The sequence below is a fragment of the Podarcis raffonei genome, chromosome 15 (assembly GCF_027172205.1).
Source record: "Podarcis raffonei isolate rPodRaf1 chromosome 15, rPodRaf1.pri, whole genome shotgun sequence".
Classification (NCBI taxonomy): Eukaryota; Metazoa; Chordata; class Lepidosauria; order Squamata; family Lacertidae; genus Podarcis; species Podarcis raffonei.
Window position 1 is genome coordinate 17,211,944 of NC_070616.1, and position 21,040 is coordinate 17,232,983.

A 21,040-nucleotide genomic window follows, 5' to 3' on the forward strand; every position below is an offset into this window, starting at 1 on the left:
CTCATAATCTCAAATGTAGGTACATGCAGTTATCAACACCACTGCAAATTAAATTTATGTTACAAGTTCTAAATTTCTACTTTAAAAAAATTCAACTGCTCTTATTTCCTTGAAATATATGAAGATTAAAAACAATATTTGAGGGTGTATGAAGTGCTGAAATTCTTTTGTTAAATTACTTAATATTTTTATAACTTATTTTAATACATTGGTTACATTTCAAAACTGCAGATACTGAGGTTAATAAAATGCACATATTTACTTAATAACCACATTTAAATGTTGCCACTCTCAAATTGCTTCCCCAGCTGTTTGTGCAGTTAAGCCCTTACATACTGCAAAAATAAAAATAAAAAGATCCTTTAAGAGCAGCCCCTGCCCATACAGACTACACTTACTCTTGCTACAAATGATCGATTCTTTCCATGGCTGGAATCCGTATCCAAGGCCTAAGAGTTCCAAGGCTGTCCTTAGTTTCCCAGCAGCTAATTGAAAAAACCTTCCAGGCAAGGCATCAGCTCTGAGACACGGAAATGCCAGCGTAGCAAAAATCAAATTAAAATCCTCGCATTCTGCTTGGTCGCCCCTCTTCCTGATTCTAATGTTCCTGTGGATGAATGTGCCTATGAATAGGGACAGAAATCTCCCTCGGTAGCCCTGTTAGCCTTTTCCACACTGCCCATTTCATGCTCAATTTGTGCTGAAGAGAAATCAGTGCTGTTCCTTTCGTTCGTGTTCTCTCTCTCTCTCTCTCTCTCTCTCTCTCTCTCTCTCTCTGGAAAGGTCCCACAAGACGAAGCAGGGAGCTTAACAAGTGCCAAGAGAAACAACGGCGGGAGGGAATGCATGCAAGGATAGTGTTCAAGTTAGGCATTGGGCTGGCTGCTACAACTAAGAATGCAAAAAAGGGACAGGGAGTTGCCATCAGACGTCTGCAATAAAGCATCATCTCACTCCGTTTGGTTTCCAATTCCTGCTGCTTTTCTACTGATTTTACTCTGCCTGGTCTTACAAACCAGTGAAATCCCCTTGAAGTCATAAGTGCTAGAGAGAGTGCAATTCAGGCCAATATTCAGCTTCTTAACATCTATCCAAAAATCAAGCACTGCTGCTGCATGCTTCACAGATTTCTGGAAGAGAAACTAATAAAATGTGAAGGGCAAGTTTTTCTGCTGTTGAAATACAAATTGCTGCCAGAAACAGGTCCGTGCACAGCATTACTCAAATGTGCTAAGACTGCAGTGTCAGTTCATAGAAAAGATTTGTTAGGATCACATAATTAGATTAACATAAAATGCTGGGAAGGAAAAATTAGGAAGAGGAAAATTGGGAAAAATCCACAGCTGTAACATCATTCAACATGCAAGCCAGGGCATCATTTTAAAAATCAAATATTTATTTCCCATCAAGGGCAGAATTAGATCCTTAATTTGATGGAATATATGTCATCAGCAGTTATGTAATTGTAATCATTAGGACTACAATTAACGATTTCAAAAAGTATTTCTATTCCATACTTCAATCAAGGAGGGTTTTAGCATGCCCTTTTGGAGAAATTTGAATCTACATCAATAAAACAAACAAGCATACAACAGAAATCAGCATTGAACTGCATTAAATAATCAGATCTAAGAATACTCAGAACATTACAATTTTCTCACCAAAAAGATACCAGACTTGACTGCAAGCTAATTTCACTGAGGTGCAAGTCCCAGAATTGGGTGCACCACCACTAAAAAGGTCCTTACATCTAACAGTAGTAAGCTCATAGATGTTATCTTATGCTTTCTGCAAGAAACACAGGGTAACTTATCTATTCAACCCCACCTTTCAGATTATTTTCAGAACAGTTAATTAATAAAAACTATTAGGACAACACAAATGTATTAAAACAATGCACAAAACATTTTAAATTAGCAGAAAATGTAGAATATAAATCTATAAAACAATCTTTGCAGCAGAATAAACCAGTTCACATTACATTTCAACAGGGAAAGTTAAGAAGATGTTTGCTGAGTACTGTACAGGTTAAGAGAGGATGTCAGGCAAGCCTCGCTGGGGAGAGAATTTCAAAAACAGAGTGTCACACTATGCTTTGCCCCATTGGCAGCCATTGTGGTGCCCTCCAGAAGTTGCTGGACTCCATCTCCCATCATTCCTGACCACTGGCTATGCTGGAAGGGGCTGGTGGGAGTTAGGAGTCTAACAACATCGAGAGGGTACCACATTGGCTACCTCTGTTCTACCCGATCTCCACCCATAGAGCTTTAGTGGGTGGGGCATCCAGAGAAGGGTCTCCAAAAAAGGAGCTCAGTAGACAGGCAAGTTTGCTAGAGAAAAGTCCCTCATGAACCTAAGTTGCAAGCTGTACAGGGCTTTTTTTAAAAAAGCACCCAAACCTTGAACGGTGCTTGAAAAAGGACCAAGTGTCAGTATAGTTTCAAAATTGACAGCATATTTTCCTTAAAATGGTCCGTTTGTTGTCCAACACCTCCATTCCATTTTGGGGCCAACTAAATATTTTGAGAAATATTTTTTTAAAAAAACCATTTGCATATGCTTGGCATGTTTATGCATGCATGTGTCCATCGTCAAAAACAACCATGTTCCACCCAAGATTGCTGCCTGTATGTAAACTGCCAATGGGCAGCTTCAAAGCCACTGCTCTCCTTTCTTAAAGGTAAAGGGACCCCTGACCATCAGGTCCAGTTGTGACCAACTCTGGGGTTGCGGCGCTCATCTTGCTTTATTGGCTGAGGGAGCCGGCGTATAGCTTCTGGGTCATGTGGCCAGCATGACTAAGCCGCTTCTGGCAAACCAGAGCAGCACACAGAAAAGCCATTTACCTTCCCACCGGAGCGGTACCTATTTATCTACTTGCACTTTGACATACTTCTGAACTGCTAGGTTGGCAGGAGCAGGGACTGAGCAACGGGAGCTCACCCCATCGCGGGGATTCGAACCGCCGACCCTCTGATCGGCAAGTCCTAGGCTCTGTGGTTTAACCCACAGCACCACCCGCGTCCCTTTCTTAGAGATCTCTAAATTAAGACTTGAAACAGAAAGCCCTTCAAATAAGAGGGCTGTCCTCTATAAAACAGAACACACAACCACCTTATATATGCCACATTGCAGTGGTCTTATCTGACGGTTATCAAATAATGGAGAACTATGCCTTATACGGGTTTATCCTACTTTACACTCACAAACACCCTACAAAATAAGTTCGCCTGAGATATAGTGGCTGGAGCAAGGGTACTAGTGAATCTGAATTCTGGTGCTCTAGCTACTGTATTACACAGGAATACTGATTACTATTGCTAAGTCCCGCTGCTGGTTTTCATCAGGAAAAGTAAATATGCTTTTTTTCCAACTATTTTCTTTTACATGGTAGCAGCACCAGGATGTTTACTTTGACTATTATGCCTCAGCTCCCCCAAAAGGTAACAAAACTATGCAGCTAACTGCTCTTCTTTCATAACCTCACAATAACAAATCTACAAGCTAAAACAAGAATTCAACAAACATTACTAAAAGGATAAGGGGGGGTGTCTTCCTCCTCCCTATTACTAGAATCAGGTATTTTTCTAATGAAATAAAAATGTGATTTCACAAAATCACAGAATTATGGGGTCAGAAGGGATCCTGAGGGTCATCTAGTCCAACCCCCTACCTGAAATGCAAGAATCTCTACTAAATCATACATGACAGATGGTCATCCAACCTCTGCTTAAAAACTTCCAAGAAAGGAGAGTCCACCACCTCTTGTGAGAGTCTGTTCCACTGACAAACATTTCTTACTGTCAGAAGGTTCTTCCTGATGTTTAGCTGGCATCTCCTTCTTGTAACTTGAATCCATTGCTTCAGGTCCTAGCTTTTGGAGCAGGAGAAAACAAGCTTGCTGCATCTTCCATGCGACAACCCTTTAGCTATTTCAAGTCTCCTCTTTATCAGGGTAAACAAACCCAATTCCCTCAATTGTTTCTCATTAGGCTTGGTTTCTGTACCCTTGATCATCTTGATCACCCTCTGCTGCACACATGTGCAACATCCTTCTTAAACTGTGGTGCCCAGAATTGGACACACCTGGACAGACCAGGTGTGGTCTGAGCAAGACAGAATAGAAAGGGACTATTACTTCCCTTGATCAGGAAACTGTAAGCAGAACTTCAGTGTCAATACCCACAAAAGAGTTAAATCAGCTCTGAAGTGGTTGCTAGGTTACCGTGCTGTCTTTGCAAGAATTTACTCCAATGAAATCATGCTTCTATCTTATGCATCATCAGAGAATGTTATCCCATGCAGTTGTGGATGGCAAAATGAGCTCAAAACCAAACAAGATTGTGATTTGCAGAAGTCTACTCACATAATTTTATCATTTCTGCAGTTAGCAGATACATTCAGTGACTTTCATCACAAGATGAACATTATTTCCATATACAGGTGCACACATAGGCAGTATTAGAAACTGATATATAAAAGCTAGGAGCTAAATGGCACCTTAAACCTAAGTTATAGGCACAACAATGGAATGTACAGATGCGCTTTTTTATAACAAGAATACAAAGCTGAAATGAATGAACTGCAGCTAAAATATTATGTTCATTTTCCCCATGATCTAGTCCTTCCCCTGCCCAGCCCCATGATATTCTTAAGAGGGTTTGTTCTCCAGTCTTCAGAGAGTAGCTGGAAGTGGGGAGGCAGAAAAAGGTCCTCCTTTCCTTCCACTCTGCAGTTTTAATCTGAAATCTTAGGCACAGTACTGTGCCCAAAACTTAGAAACTGCTTGTGCAAATGAAATTCCCTGTCGCAAAATGTGCCTAGAACAATGGGAGTTTTGAATGCTGCACATAGGATTCACCTTCATATATCTGTATTATACAGGCGAGAGTCTCAACATCTAAAAACAGTAAGCGTACATGTCTTCAGACTCTGAAATATTTTATGCTACTCTTCTAATTGCAAATTCCTTTATTCCCTGCAAAACTAGCATGACTCAGAACTGCCATTTCAGCACCAAACCTAACTTTAGCCACATCAAATCTAACCAGAATATTTCAGAATAAAACCTCAGAGCAGTGGGGAGAAATCCCTGTTCCTCCCACTTTCAGAGTTCAAACAACCTAGTACAGCTATTGCTTTCTATAATTAACTGTTCTTTTCGCCTGCACAGAGTCAAAACAAAGTCCTATATACGCTAAAGTTACCAGATTTTTTTCAATGAATCCAGGGACACTTTTCAACTTCAACTGATTTTGTATGGGGAGTGATTTGTAAATCCGGGGACTGTCCCCTGGAAACGGGGACGTCTGGTAACCTTAATATACACACACTTGGTGGTGGGTTTTACTAAAAGCAGTTTTTCCTTAAAAATAAAAGTATATCAAATAAGGGTACAATTCATTTTTTTCAAAATATGAAAAGCTGATCTCTTAGTAGCCTGAAGCTACAATCCTATGAAGGTTCCCCTATGAATAAGTCCCACTGAACTCAGTCAGACTAACTTCTGATGAGACAAAACTATGATCAATCTGTCCATTTAATAAAAATCTTACTTCTGTGACTGGAATCTCATTTAATTTTAGAGATGAGTAAGTGCCACACAATGACTATGTTCAGACAATACAGGAAGACACAAACTATGCCTTATTGTCAGCAAGAGTACTACAACATGTTGCTAAATCCTGTCCTAGTATGAGTAGGACAACAAACCACATCTTACTTTTTATTGTATTATTACACTTGCATAATGCCCATCTAACCAAATTCTCTGGATAGGTCACAAACTATTAAAAATACATAATACAATCTTAAGTTCAAAAGATTTAAATACTAAAAGCAATTATAAATAAGTAAAGATAAAGGTAAAGGACCCCTGACAGTTAAGTCCAGTTGCAAACGACTCTGGGGTTGCGGCGCTCATCTCGCTTTACTGGCCAAGGGAGCAGACGTTTCTCCACAGACAGTTTTTCCAGGTCATGTGGCCAGCATGACAAAGCCGCTTCTGGCAAAACAAGAGCAGCGCACAGAAACACCATTTACCGGTACCTTCCCGCCGAAGCGGTACCTATTTATTTACTTGCACTTTGATGTGCTTTCTAACTGCTAGGTTGGCAGGAGCTGGGACCGAGAAACAGGAGCTCACCCCGTCGCAGGGATTTGAACCGCCGACCTTCCGATCAGCAAGCCCTAGGCTCTGTGGTTTAGACCACAGCGCCACCCACATCTCTTATAAATAAGTAAAGCATGTTAAAACCAACACAAACAGAGTACCTAAAAGAAATTTAAAAACAACAAAGGGAATAATTTAGTGGGAAGATCTAAAAGCACTAACTATAATGGATACAGCTATTTTAAAGAGTCTGGGAGAACACATGGAGATAGACAATGGCTGAACTCAAATGTTCTTCTATATGCTCTTTTCCACACTGTGCTGCAGCAGTTTCATTGCCAGAAGAGCAGGATATGTTCCCTCTCCTCCCATGAATGTTTTTGTACTTTTCAGATTTCCAATTCACCTCAGCTGGATGAATCTGCTTTTGAAATTCCCCTCAGTTTTAAAAACATTGCCACCAACTCCAGGAGGCAGGAAAAAAACACCATACACATCCTAGTACCCCTCCATCTTGTATCATCTTGAATGATCACAATTACAATCTGTTTTGGAAAGTCATCTGACTGAAAGGCAGGGTTTATATGTGGCAGTGATGGTGTCAGAACTTACTGCAGCTATGCAGATGGATGAAGAAACTGAAGCCTCCAAACTAGACTTTTTTAGCTGGTGAAAGTATGCAAATTTCGCTGGCCACGTGTACCACGTGGAGGTTCAAATGAATGGGACCTCCATGTAAATATGTCCATGATGCAAGCTCAACATCAACTCTTTCCACTCCCCCAATACATTACGGCCCCTGTGCTGGGGAGCAAAATAGCAAATAATGACTAGAACATAAGACTTGAGAGAGAGAAAATAAATGCAGGTCAGCAGACATGATGAACACAAAACAAAATGTAGAATTAAAGAGGAGACATGCCTGACTAATCACTATGATAATGATGCTTATGTGATGTCCTTCGGCTATTTTACAGGTAATGCTTCCCATCCACCCCAATCTCTCCATAAGCACACAGAGGGAGAAATTTAGCTCTAGTGTTTCTTTTGCCAGAAGTATACAGGTTAGGAGGCTATTCCTTTGGCAGTGATCTGTAAAATGGTCAGCTTGGGGTCATTAGCTTTGCTTCCCACTGCCAAATAAGCTGCAGTTCTTAGGCTTAATAGGCTCCCAAAGCCCTTTTCAGCAAACTAACCAACAGGCTGTTGGCTCCCACTTAAGAGTGACAGCAGTCCTCCATCACTAGGGTCTAGCACAATCCATGCAAGCACTTTCTTGAGTCTCCTTTAGGTCAATTACTTCTCTCATCACCATGGAAACCAGTTCTTCAAGCTGCACCGTCAGAATTCCATAAGCCTCCAAACTCAAACCCAAGGGCTGCACAGTAAGCAGAGACAACGTCAGGATCACAAATAGAATCAGCCTTGAGAGTTAAAGAGGGATATAATTAGCCAGAAATGGAACTAAGTGAATTTCTTAAGTACAAACCAAAAAGATGGAGCATCTGTATGATAACAAAAGAAGAGAGCTGGGAACTTCTAACTTGTATGTAGTAACTCATCAGTGTAAAAAGGAAATGAGAAGCAATCTTTCTGACCTTAGTCTTTCCTACTGTGTATTTTGGAACTAGAAACCCACAGTAAATTTAAAAGAAATTTACAGATTACATTATTAAAGAACACATGCCATCAAATCTTTCAACAGTCAATGCTGGCTAGAGAATACAGGTGGTGCATTTGCCTGCCTGCCTTTGTTTTATGAAATGTATGCCCTGCTTTTTAACCCATTTTTCAAAGTGGCTTGCCCCTGCTTGCCCATTGCTCCCAGCCATCTTAGACCTGCAGGCGCTAGAACCACAGAATGCAACAACCTTCGCATTCTGCTGGAAACAGATGTGGGTACCAAAGCAATGCCTCACTTTTTTGGATGGCAGATACATTTCCTTCATCAGACAAATCAGCTCTCTTCCCCACATTTCAACAGCTTGTACTCAGACAGCAACATCCATCATCCTTCACATGCTTGCCAGGGCTGATGAGTTGTAGTCCAAAATTTGGAAGGTGCCAGCTTGGAGAACAGCGTTTCAGGGAACAGAACCCACAGCTAGAATAGCTTCAGTACGAGTGCCTCACTCCTCATGCTCCCCAAGCCTCATACCTCACCTTCTCAGTAAGTTGCAGTTGGTTTTTGAGAGCTGCCATCATTTGCAATTTTCATATAAATCGCGTACTGTTAGACCATGTTTCAGGAGTCACTTTAAATGAATAAAATTTTAGCCCTCAGGAGGTAAAGAGATAAAGTGCTGTAGACAAGTGTTTTAAAAATCTGCAGCTTAGCATTGTTATAGAATCATAGAATCATAGAGTTGGAAGAGACCACAAGGGCCATCGAGTCCAACCCCCTGCCAAGCAGGAAACACCATCAGTTATATGGGCACACACAGCTGCAAAAGCATCTCTCTCTATCACTCACAAGCCTCAAATTCCCAGATACAACAGTGAATACAACACAACAGAGAATTGCTCTGATCTTAAGCAAACACACCAACTGTCCTTATTAACATCTAAATCTGGGGGCAACCGGCTTTAATTTTTCAAGTGGAGAACACCCATGCTTCCATCACAGTACTTCGCTGGTGGAACCTGAAATTTATTTAGAACCTTAATTAGATAAAACTGAGATAAGTGTACAGGAGACAACCTGTGATTATATATTAAAACTGTTACAACCAGAACTTTGGGTTCAGGTTTGTTTTTTAAAAAGCATGCCTTATGACATTCCCTCACTCTTCTACCCCTGCACACCATTTTTATGGGCCACCTAACCTGAATAAGAGTTTTGGGGCACACAAATGCTTCCTTGCTATTCTGGAACATTTCAGTTACTCCTAAGGAGTAAGCATCGCACAGCTGTTCTTTTGGGATGATGTTATGTTTGCTTTTTTGCTACCTGCAGTTTTTTGTATTGGACATCTTTGTGGCACTAAACACTAGGTGGCAGTGTACTACAAAAAATAGTGTGTGCTACTATTGCAACATGCAGAATCATACATCAATATATCTTCTCAGCTATACCTGAGCAGGGCAAAACTGATAATCAAAAACGTAGCAAAAATTGATAATGTGCATCTGCGCATTTTGATAGTAGCTATTTATCATGTAAAGAAGAAAGGAATTTTTTCCATGCCACAACATGATTTAGACAATAGTGGGGCTGCTGCACTGCCCAGCCATTCAGCTTCTATTTGCGTCATTAGCTGGCCTGAATTCCCAGCTTTCTTGCTTAAAAAGCAAGTCTCTAACCCTTCTGGCATCAGGGACACAAGGCAAAATATGCAGGAACTATTCACATCATTCATTTTGTGAGAAAGCAGCCTGGGGTGTAGGGGGTATTAGGGGAGGGGTAGTACATCGGGGGCAAGGACATGCCATGCTCTTTCTGGGGTACTTTGTCCACATTTGGTACTCCATCCTGCACTCAGCTCTCACCTGTGGCTCTTAGATGCTGTCAGGATGCAACAGTGGCCACACCCATAGAAATGGCTTTGATTGGCTGGCTAAACCAAGTGAGGGTAGCCGATGAGCATCAAACCAACAATGAATTAGGGACTTCCCCTGCATATGAAGACGGGCTCTGGCAGATCAAATGAACAAGACCGATAGTGGATCCAACAGTCAAGAAGGTGGTATCTGCACATGCTGTAGAGGGAAGTGGGGGTAACTGGGGCTCGTCAACCTCGGAAGGTAATCCATCTGGGAGAAGGAAACTCTGGTCCTAAGCCTCTGCTGCCTTGCAAGATATCTTCAGAAGAACATAAGGCTTAAGGAGTAAACTCTACACAAATCCAGAGAAGAAAGTTGGATGGTGCCTTGTACGCGTCCTTCTGGCAACTCCTGCAGCCCAGCTGGCACCAAGCGTATTTCTCTGCTTTCCTTTGAAAATCAGCTTTCCTTTGCACATCAGCAAGGCCAGGATGGAGGTCCTGTTGTCTGGGCAGCCCAGGACCTCTGTACACACTGCCCAGGCCTGAGCTCCAAGGAGGTCACTTTGGTGCTGTTAACGCAACAGTTTGAGGCACACTCCGTTGCTTCTTGAGACAGACAGGTGCCAACAACTTCCAGATGTCATGGCTTTCTCAGCGATTTAGAACATTGTGTGATTACCACATGATCACATTAATTGCTAGAAATATGCAATACCTGAAAAACAACATAGGGGAATCCCATCTTAATGAACCCCATCAGCAGAAGCCCTGTCCAAGGGCGTTGACTTGTGCAATGGGACTTCCCTCCATGTGCCCCCCCCCAAAAAAATGATTGGAGGGATCAGCAGAACCCCCAGAACAGCATATGAGAGAGAGGACTATTCCATCTAGAAAGCTGCTTGAACAGACAGAAAATTTCAAATAGCACAACAATGACTTCCTCTTAAAATGCCACTTAAAATAAATTCCATTTAAAATCAGTCAAGCTGAGAGCCTCTCTTCATTTTGGGTAATAAGGGCACTAGAAAGACAGAAAATGTCCATGTGAGAAAATGAAGAGGGATTTCAGTTTGTAAGCATGCAAGATGGATAAGGTCCATGAAATTAAACAGCCTAGTTTTACTGTTCTTTTCCTGAAATATCAAGTGTGGATTTCCTCATTTTTTCAGCCATTGTCTGCTTCAACAGTGAGTCTCTCTCTTGAGTTACACAACTGTTCCGTTTTCCAGCAGTCTATCACTAAGCTTAAAAGATATGAAGATATGAATAAAAACATATTTTTTCCTATAATGCGATACTGTGTGTTTTAACATCACGTTCTCATCTTTCCAGGCCTACATCTGCTCAAAACTATGAAAATAAAGGTAGGTGAAGCAACAAAGGAATTATGTCTCCTTGTCAACCATTCATTTAGAGAACTGTACCTTTTGAAGAAACAGACCAGTTAATTTAGCTGAAAACTCATTACAGGTTGCACATGCTTCAGGCTTTTACTACTCATGCCTCTTTAGCTTTCCATGCATGATGGGGATTTCAACTCCTTTGTTTTCTCACGTTTAGTCTAGGATATATTTCATACAAAAGGCCTAAAAAGTCATGCAAGTAAACAAAGCTCTGTGCTTTAGAATGCCAAATGTCATATAAGCCAGACATTTTACAGAAGACTTTGAAATTTTAATGTGTTTTGATGGCACTATATGGGCTGCGATATTGATTTCATGAGTTGTGGGACACTTTCAGAATACATTCTAATGATTTTGTAGGTATTAAAGCCATCTCAGTTGTTGATTGTTTCTCTCAAGTTACAATACAGCCGAAGAAACAAAAAGCACTAGTTCAAGACATCGACTTGGCTATCATCTTGAATTCTGAGCTTCCTCTTAAGAAATCAGCCTGGGAAAAGCAGTTTTTCACAGTTTCAGAACAGCCAGATTAGTCCTTAACAGTGGGTCCTCAAAAATTAACCAAAAGAAGCCTCTTGCATTTCATTTTTGGAGAAATAAGCCTAGACAAATTCATGAAATGGAGCTTTGTGTGTTGAGTGCCAGGGGGCATGATCAATATGAGGTTCTTTACAGAAGAAACTCTCACTTCATTCACAAGAATGAGAGAATTTAGGTCAAGTGAAATGGACAAAGCGGTGTCAACACTTTGCCTCGGGGTCTCTGGAGAATACAAACAACTCCACTTTTATTGCTGTTAGGCTAAGGGAGATCAGCCTCATAACAAAATTGGTCCCTGAAATGCAGAATTGAAAAATGTTCCATTTCAGATACGTTTGTAAAAAATAAAAACCTTCTCTCATACCTCATCCCCCTTTTAAAAAAACCTGTGCTCTTATAATTCACAAACCAGTATATTTATACCAAGAGTGCATCTGTTTATTACTTTTTGGAATGAAAACTTGTATAACAATATTCAGCCCTCTATATACTTCAGAGTACTGTAAACATTCAGAGTTTGTATCTCTGGAAACTAACATGAGCTTCATCTTTGGTATTTTCACGTGTTTTACACAGACACACACACACACACACACACACACACACACACACGAGTCCCCAGCCTTCATATTGTATTCTGGCCAAGAAACAAAACCTGAGTAGGCAGGACCACACGGATAGCAGTTGCTTGCATAGTTCCCACTGGCTCCCATTAACTTCTGCAGGGAAGAAAATGTGAAGCAATGGAGAGTATAGTTGAGATGGCACAGTACCTTTGACACCAGATACAGTGGTACCTCGGGTTAAGAACTTAATTCGTTCTGGAGGTCCGTTCTTAACCTGAAACTGTTCTTAACCTGAAGCACCACTTTAGTTAATGGGGCCTCCTGCTGCTGCTGCACCGCCGCTGCACGATTTCTGTTCTTATCCTGAAGCAAAGCTCTTAACCCGAGGTAATATTTCTGGGTTAGCGCAGTCTGTAACTTGAAGCGTATGTAACCTTAACGTATGTAACTCAAGGTACCACTGTACTGAGATTACCATGGAGTAAGTTTAGCTGGAGCCCCTCCATATTACAGACCTTTCTCTACCCACCCACACCTGTCATAACAATGAGCATTGTGGTAGCAGTTAAGAGAATTCAGAAGTTGTTGTAGTGGTAGTCTTACGTTGTGTTTGTGTATAAAACCACTCACATGGCAGAGTTGCAAGCTATATGTAGCTTTGTTCCCAGTGTCAGCAGTACTGAATACATTTTCTACAAAGACAGAGATAGTGTGTGTGTTGCAAAGTTGCCTTTGCCAGAGTAATACCGTTGTTTTACTCAAGCAAGGGCGTTACTTGGAGCATGAAAGGACTCTGTATGACCAACTAACCGATGTGCACTCTTAATCTGTGATTAAAGTTCTAAATAGATTGATTAATCAAATAAGCTTTCAGCCCTACTGAAATATTATTCAATATTATTTCAGCCCTACTGAAATATTATTTAATATTATTATTTATTAAAGCATGTATTGAAATGGAATGCAAATAGCATTGTGCCAAGATCAGTTCTGGACCATTTTGTTTCTTCTGTCTGTGCTCTCAGGCGTAGGAGTAAAAATGAATATTCACACATGTGATCTCTCAGTTGACACAAATTAGCCCTTCAGGCAGTATAGTCTGAGTATGAAAGCAAGAATCTGTACCCGCATAAAAACAGGCCATTGGAACAGATCAGAGGTTGGAGTTGCATTGCTACACAAAAAATTCCATTCCATTATTCACGGAATCCCTGGCACTGCCCATTATATGTGTGTATTATTGGTATTAGCAATGCCAGAAAAGCCTTTACTTCAGCTCAGTACTGTTTTGATGTAGAATATATTTTCCAAACTTCTCAGGTTTTCAGCCAATATTTTGTTCTGCTTTTCTGCTTCTAGATTTTGTAACACTTTTTAAATGTGCTCTAAGTTATAATGACCCATTTTGCAGAACGGGTCCAAAATTGTTCTTTCTATGCTGGCTCCCAGCTGACCACAATTAATGAACTAGGAACTCGGCTTGGGAATAGTTCTTCCACACCACAGTTAAGAAGTTCATAGAAGCCAATAACCAACAACCGTTTTGCAAATGGGAAAGGAAAATAGGTAATCTTCTGGGTCAGCTGTTGTTGGTTCTGCTGTAAAAGTGTAGTTTTCAATACACTGAGTTGTATCCAGCTAAGTTCTACTCTACCTATTGAAAATAATGGAGTTAAGTAACTCTTGTTCATTAACTTCAATGAGAAGTCACACTGACACTGGATACAAACCACTGTTTTTATTGACTTTTCTATGTTTTATAATGTGAGCTGCTTTGGTATTTTCTGCAAAATGCAAAGTGTTACAAACATTATTTTAAATAAATTAAAAAACTGAAATCATAAAATCATAAAACTGTAGATTTGGAAGGGACCACGAGGGTCACCTAATCCTACCCCCCGCAATGCAGGAATCTGAACTAAAAGTGATGTGAAGAACTCATGGTGGTGCTTTTTACTTCAGATATTACCTTGATTTTATAGATACCTTTGCTCATTTCTGCCACCTCACATATGTATTCTTATTAATATGGAATATATTATATGAGATTTAGTATTGCCTCCCCAGGGATGTTGTTATACCTTTATGTTTGTTTAGTTTCTGTTTATGTGTTTAAAAATGCAATGAATTTGTTTTTTTGTTTTTAAAATAGCTCCTGTAGAGACGGGTATTGGTAAGGAATTGTTATATGAAAACTGTGAAGCCTCACTTTTTTTGCTACAAATAAATACGTAGTGTTTCAAATATTGTTGTTGTTGTTTAGTCGTTTAGTCGTGTCCGACTCTTCGTGACCCCATGGACCAGAGAACGCCAGGCACCTCTGCCCTCCACTGCCTCCCGCAGTTTGGTCAAACTCATGCTGGTAACCTCGAAAACACTATCCAACCATCTCGTCCTCTGTCGCCCCCTTCTCCATCTTTCCCAACATCAGGGTCTTCTCCAGGGAGTCTTCTCTTCTCATGAGGTGGCCAAAGTACTGGAGCCTCAGCTTCACAATCTGTCCTTCCAGTGAGCACTCAGGGCTGATTTCCTTCAGAATGGAGAGGTTTGATCTTCTTGCAGTCCATGGGACTCTCAAGAGTCTCCTCCAGCACCATAATTCAAAAGCATCAATTCTTCGGCGATCAGCCTTCTTTATGGTCCAGCTCTCACTTCCATACATCACTAGTTTCAAATATTAATTACCCATAATTAAAATTCTAGCCCAGAAAGGGCAAAAAGCAATAGCCATTTTCCTACAGCCAGATCTGATAATTAGTCTTCTCCATAAGTGGATTCACAGCCTTTCTCCACCTTGTGCTATAATACTGTCAGATGTTGCAAGCTAAGTGGGGTTGGAGACGGTCAGTATGTGAATTAGATACTTGGTTCTTTGCTATGATACACACTGTTGATAATCCGATCTGCAGATTTCAGTTACTATTTATGTAATGTTTCCCTATAGTGAAACATGTAACAGTGAGAGTTCTCAAATTGTTTGGAACACCCAAGAAATGGTTGGATTTTAGCATGTACAGTACTACCCTTGGATTCAAGCACTAGCCCCAGACACATTAAGACTCTGGCAGTCTGATCATACAGCATAACTGGATAGTACCAACTGCTTAGAATACTGTAAATCCAAAATGACATTTTTGAAGGTATGCCAGAGGTATTCCAGATTTCCTGTTATTGTGTTAGAATTCAGAGTCTAACCATTTCTCTTGATTCCAAAGTTTGACAGCTTTTCTTGTTGTCTTAATGTTACAACAGAAAACTGGTTATAATCTTGAACAGTTTTGGGTTGAGTAGGGAATTGTATAAGGCCCACCTCCCGTCCGTTGAATATTCTTGTCTACTGCACCACACTGTTTGTGTGTATCAAATAGTGTATTGAATAGAGGCCAGGGCAGGGGGAGTGCAATCTTTACTCCTGCTTCTTGAGCTCTCTGAAGGCCCAGGTAGCCTCAGTGGCTAAAACTGCCTTTTGTTTGGTTCACCAACCACAGCCATTCCTGTATAGGGATAGCCTGACCACTGTAGTCCATGCAATGGTAGCCTCAAGACTGTAATGTGCTCAGGAGGCTGCCCAGGAGGAGAGGAGCTGCAAGCAATCGGGAGACTGTACCTGCGTGCAACCTGTATTTGCTTCGCCCATTTCATTCCTTTCCAGGTTCTGGGAGTCAGTGGGGAGGGGAGCTTGTCGCAACAGGAGAGGGAGACACCCATGCCTCTTGGTCTCCATCTTCTCCGGCTTCTGCCTCCGATTCTTGGCTTCTCTCTGCCACAGACTCTCCCTTCTAAGCCCTATTACCCTTTCAGCTTCTGATACCTCCTTTCCCCAGTCTTCTCCCTCTTCTCCCTGTGACCACCCATCATTGTCCCACCATCACTCCTCAGGCTCTGAGCCTTCTTTCCTTGGGGGTTCTCCAGCCAGTTTTGCCCACCACTCCTCTGTGTCCATCCGGTCCATGACACAAACACTCACCAATAGAGCAAACTTAAGTTTATCATTTGAAGAATGACCTTTCAGCACACACTGTAAAATCCACTAGCTCAGTCTTGAAAGATTAATGCAATAATAAATATAATTTACTTTCTCAATACACTGGTGAATTCTTGCTCTTGACAGCAGCAAAGCACATCCTATTTCTGAAGGGATGGTATTCCAGTAAATTTTGTGATCTGCAGAGCTAACTAATTTTTAATCCCAAAGCAGTCTTACTGTTCAGTAATTTTTTCACAAATAAAGAACTTTTCATTTCAGAATATTAAACTAAAATAGAATACATATGCTTCATGACTTTATTGATGGAAACAACATTTTAAACCTTGATTTGCTGAGGGCTGTTTAAATACCTTCAGTTGCAAACCAAGACTTGAATGTCAAACAGAGTGGGGGAGGAACCATGTTGTCTGATTTTTTATGTATTCATTCATTCATTCATTCACTCTTTTTTCCTAGGCTGCCCTTCACCAAACAGAATCTCAGGGCGTGCACAAAATACCCAAATCCATCAAGTGTTATCATTCCTGATTTTAGAAGAAAGAGCAGCAATTATTTAACCTATACCCTTCTTTTTGTTTGGGTCCCCTATATTTCATTATATATTTTGTTAGTGACTAATTGTGGCGCTGTGGGTAAAACCTCAGCGCCTAGGACTTGCCGATCGCATGGTTGGCGGTTCGAATCCCCGCGGCAGGGTGAGCTCCCGTCTTTCGGTCCCAGCTCCTGCCCACCTAGCAGTTCGAAAGCACCCTTAAGTGCAAGTAGATAAATAGGTACCGCTTTATAGCAGGAAGGTATAGCAGGAAGAGCAGCTTCGTCACACTGGCCACGTGACCCGGAAGTGTCTCCGGACAGCGCTGGCCCCCGGCCTCTTAAGTGAGATGGGCGCACAACCCTAGAGTCGGACACGACTGGCCCATAAGGGCAGGGGTACCTTTACCTTTTTAATTGTAAACATGTAAAACATCTAAGAATTCATGTCTGTAAAAGTAATTTCAGTCCTACCGACTTGCTTCAAATTCAGATGTTGCACCCCAAATGTAAGTAATCATGCAAACAACAACACACCAATAGCCTTTTCCCCTCCATCAGTTAATAAAACAATTTCCATTTTCAACCCACAATTAAAAGTAACACTGAAACAATGCAATTGGGTTTACTCAGATGTCAAGCTAAACCAGTGGTCGGGGACCTCCAGCCCATGAGCTTAATTAGGTCCAGTAGAGGCTGTTTTCCCAAACCAGCCTCACTTGTCCTACACTTGATGCCATATGTGATGTCAGGTGTGGGGCATCTAAAGACCTGGCTTCAAAGGAACAATTGGGAACTTAAAGTGCATTCCTGATTGTTCTACGGCAAGTGGGGCTCACTGACAACACAGATCCGCTGTTTGGCACTGTCCTCTGGGATCGGCTGCATGGGAAACTCCCCAGGGCAGTCCACAGAGCTTGCTCTCAGTGCCAATCAACTGACTGGTGTGGGGAACAAGCACCTTTGATCAGCTGATTGGAAGTGAGAGTAAGGCCCACTGAAGTTTTCCATTGGCAGGTGTAATTTGGACTGCCAGTCACGGGGGGGGGGGGGGGACCATTTGCAGGTGCAGTTTGAATATAAATCACACCTGGAAACAGATTTCAAAAGGCCTTGCTGTAACTACTGATCAACTGATTGGCAGTTACAGCAAATCCTTTCAGCCTCGTGCTGTCTTCCCAAAGTCAGTTAAGCAATGTGCCAGACTTTGGAAAGCAAGCATGAGGCTCCAGCAGGGCCCTAGTTTTAGCCTAGAACTCTCCCACCACCTTCCCTAAACTGGGAAAGTGCTAACTAGGCTTTAAGAAGGGGGCATGAGGACTCTAGGACCCTGTCAGAGCCCTAACACCTCCTTCCCAGAGCCTCACTTACCCAGCTTTGAAAAGGCAGTGCAAGGACTTGGGAGGCAGGTGTCAAATGTGGCTGAGGGAAGCCCAAAAGGGTCTTGAGGGCCACATGTGGCCCTTGGACCACACATGGGACCAGCCTGATCTAGATTCAGCTTCATTGGTTGGTTTAGCTTTAGCAATATTAGGAACAATGAGTAATTGGGAACTTAACAAAGCTTTTAACCAAAGTCCTATTTAAGCTATGTTTATTAAAAGCTAGGAAAGTGTTTAAAAGCTGTTAAACAAGGAGCAAGATCACAATTAAAAATCCATTATCAGAAATGCCAGATAATATTCAGAAGCCTGCTTTTATGTCTCAAGACTGTGATTCAACTCCCTTATACAAGCCATTTAATCAGTCAGGATGCACAATTTTAACACTTTCAATAATAGCTTTACTGTGGAAATATATGTTTAATGCAGTGGAAAGATTCAGTATTCATGTCACCTTTAATGAGAGTAGAATAAAAAACTCAGATTTAGATTATTTGTTGCACATTCCTGAGTTACATTTAACAGTAAACACTTCTTCAAAAAGGTGACAGAACTGATTTCAATTAGAAACACAAGGGCACTTTAAATGTGCTGCACAGTCCAATAGTCACACACTCACCCCATTATTACTAGGAAAAAGAAGATCACACTCATTCAAATATGTGGAAGCAATAAGGATTCAAAACAGGATTGCCCCAATCCAAAGAAGAATGCGAGAATATGAAATGCAGAAACAGAGGCAGGAAGGTTGGAGGGAGGTTGCAAAACAGTCAGAAGATGTAAGAGTAGACCACCAGTGGGTGGGCGTAGACAACGTTCAAAGCCTGTGGACTGTGAACATACATGTTCCCTAATAATAACATGCTTTATAATAGAGCTCGCCAAACTGCCTGTAGTTAACTAATGTCAGTTTAACAGAAAAATGCCATTGGCAGGAAACTCACCTGTATATTGCCAAAGTCTACATTTTCATAATGGAAGTGTGCACATTCTGCCATCTTTGGAAAGTGGCCCTTGGTAAAGGATAACCTGAAACACAAGTAACAGATGAGACGCAGAACGTCACAGCAATTAAAGTTCACTGCCTTAGTTAGATACAGGTTATACCAAAAGTATTATTAGGATACCTAATAATCCCAAGTAAAACAGAACAGGGAGTGCTGGCAATGTGACACAAGGAAGCAGTGAGGAAAAGAAGACTACAAGGAATGCAAATCGTTAAGTTTCATCTGTCCCAGGCTTTTAACAGGACAGTACATTCCAACCCACTGAACACCAGTGCCTAAAGGGAAGATGCAGGGACAAGGTGTTCATCCTCAAATGCCATGGGAGAGGGGATAGTCAAGCAACATGGGTGCCCTTATACCATCAGAACAAATGAAACCAGAATTTTACCTGTGAAAGGAATCACAGCCCATCAGTCCAGGATTGGTAGATCTGGGGGGGGGGGGGGCAGGGGGGGGTAAGAGAATTTTTTAAAAAATTCTTTGTCTAGTTTAAATCTTATGCATCCTAAGTGCCTTTCAAGCATCCTAACTGCATAAATTTTCTGGTGTAATGAGGCTATATTTAAGCAGGTGCTGAAGCTGGTTTTACCTCCTAGAGCAAATATTCCGGTTGTGAAACAAGAAGATTGTGATCACCACTCACTCTTCCCATGGGAATTTAAGAGGGAAATGAGATTTAGCATCTGGCTTCTCCCTACTAGAAAATAGGGTCATCAGCTTTTCTATGAGAATCAGCAGATGATAGATGGGTGTTCTGAATAAATCCATCTATGTTGGACAGCCCTCTGAACCGTAAATCAACATTATAGCTAAAGAAGGGTCAAGCACACATCCAGCTAGCAGATTATACAGGCCTGCATTCTGCTTAAGGCAGGAAAAACAGAGGAACAAGTGAACAAAACAAGGGAAAGGAGGACAATCAAAGATATAGTTAGCATGGAACTTGGAAGAAATACCCCCCAACTTCTGTTAGTAAAGGCAAATCTTTTTTCTGAATTAATGTTATAGACCCACTTCATTCTTACACATAAGAATGGTATTTTAAGCTTATTTTAGACAACATGTCATACCACACAGATTAAAGAATGCTTATCTGTGGCCTATTTTGATGCCTGAAACATAAATCAGGGTTTGCTGTTGCAAGCTGGTCAGAAACCAGAAGGAAAGAGGCAAACCATACTTTATGCTAACCACAGTTTAGTGTTATGTATCATTTGACAAGATCATAATTAGTTTATTGCTCCATATGAACCTTGAGTCTAGAGGGTTGAATAGACAGAAACAAAAGCAGACAAGCAGTTTTAACTCAAGTTTGTGGAGATGTAACCATTAGCCATGGTTAATGACACTTAAGAGAAAGTACTAGCGAGAGGAAGGGAGTACATGACCCTAAGGCCCAATGGTTAGAGACTAGCAGCACCAGGTCACATTGTCGGATTCAGTTCAGTCATTATTACTCCAAAACAGCTGGTAATAAAAGATTACTTGAAGGAATTGTGGAGAAGGGAGAGAAGTGCATAATCGCCTGTTGTTCTTTCCTAGTTTTCAGCTGTAACAAGTTAAGAAGCACTGAAAGTGTGGGTGGGCTCTCAGCTAATATGAACCTATTTCCTGTTGCCTTTGGATAACACTAATTTGTTTGTTTGTTTTTAAGCACAACAGTAACAATTTGACTAGTACCTTGGACTCAACCCCCGAGAGCCCAAAAGCTACAAAAATGACAATGATGAGACAAAGCAGCTTACTTTTTCACATTCTTCACTTTCATGCTAGCTGTGCTGCCACATGTCCGCAATGGTAGTTCTCCTGAAATCTCAGGGATGTCTGCTCCTCTTGCCTGGAGGGGAAGAAAATAAAAGAGCAAGAAAAGTTCAGATGCTTTTAACAGTAAAGCCTTGTCAATTCCCAAGAGGTAGGAAACTCCAAGCTGGATCTTACAGATTAAGTAAATATGCAAAGACAGCTAAGCTACTTTAAAAACAGGTGTTTGATCCCGGGGCTTCTAAATCACATTTCAACTTTTAAA

The 21,040-nt window shown here is 41.2% G+C and overlaps 1 protein-coding gene across 6 annotated transcripts in view; it reads right to left on the reverse strand.

The window, feature by feature from the left end:
* Positions 1 to 21,040, reverse strand: part of ARHGAP32 (Rho GTPase activating protein 32) — a 201,342-nt gene that overhangs the window by 83,208 nt on the left and 97,094 nt on the right. For 4 of the 6 annotated variants that reach the window (XM_053367597.1, XM_053367595.1, XM_053367599.1 and 1 more), the window contains exons 3-5: positions 20,760 to 20,851; positions 19,403 to 19,444; positions 18,952 to 19,036 (exon numbers count right to left, since the gene is read on the reverse strand). In XM_053367597.1, the coding sequence (XP_053223572.1) occupies positions 18,952 to 19,036; positions 19,403 to 19,444; positions 20,760 to 20,851 (219 nt within the window). The remainder of the gene's footprint in view (positions 1 to 18,951; positions 19,037 to 19,402; positions 19,445 to 20,759; positions 20,852 to 21,040) is intronic. The other 2 variants (XM_053367600.1, XM_053367596.1) reach the window with 1 other exon arrangement.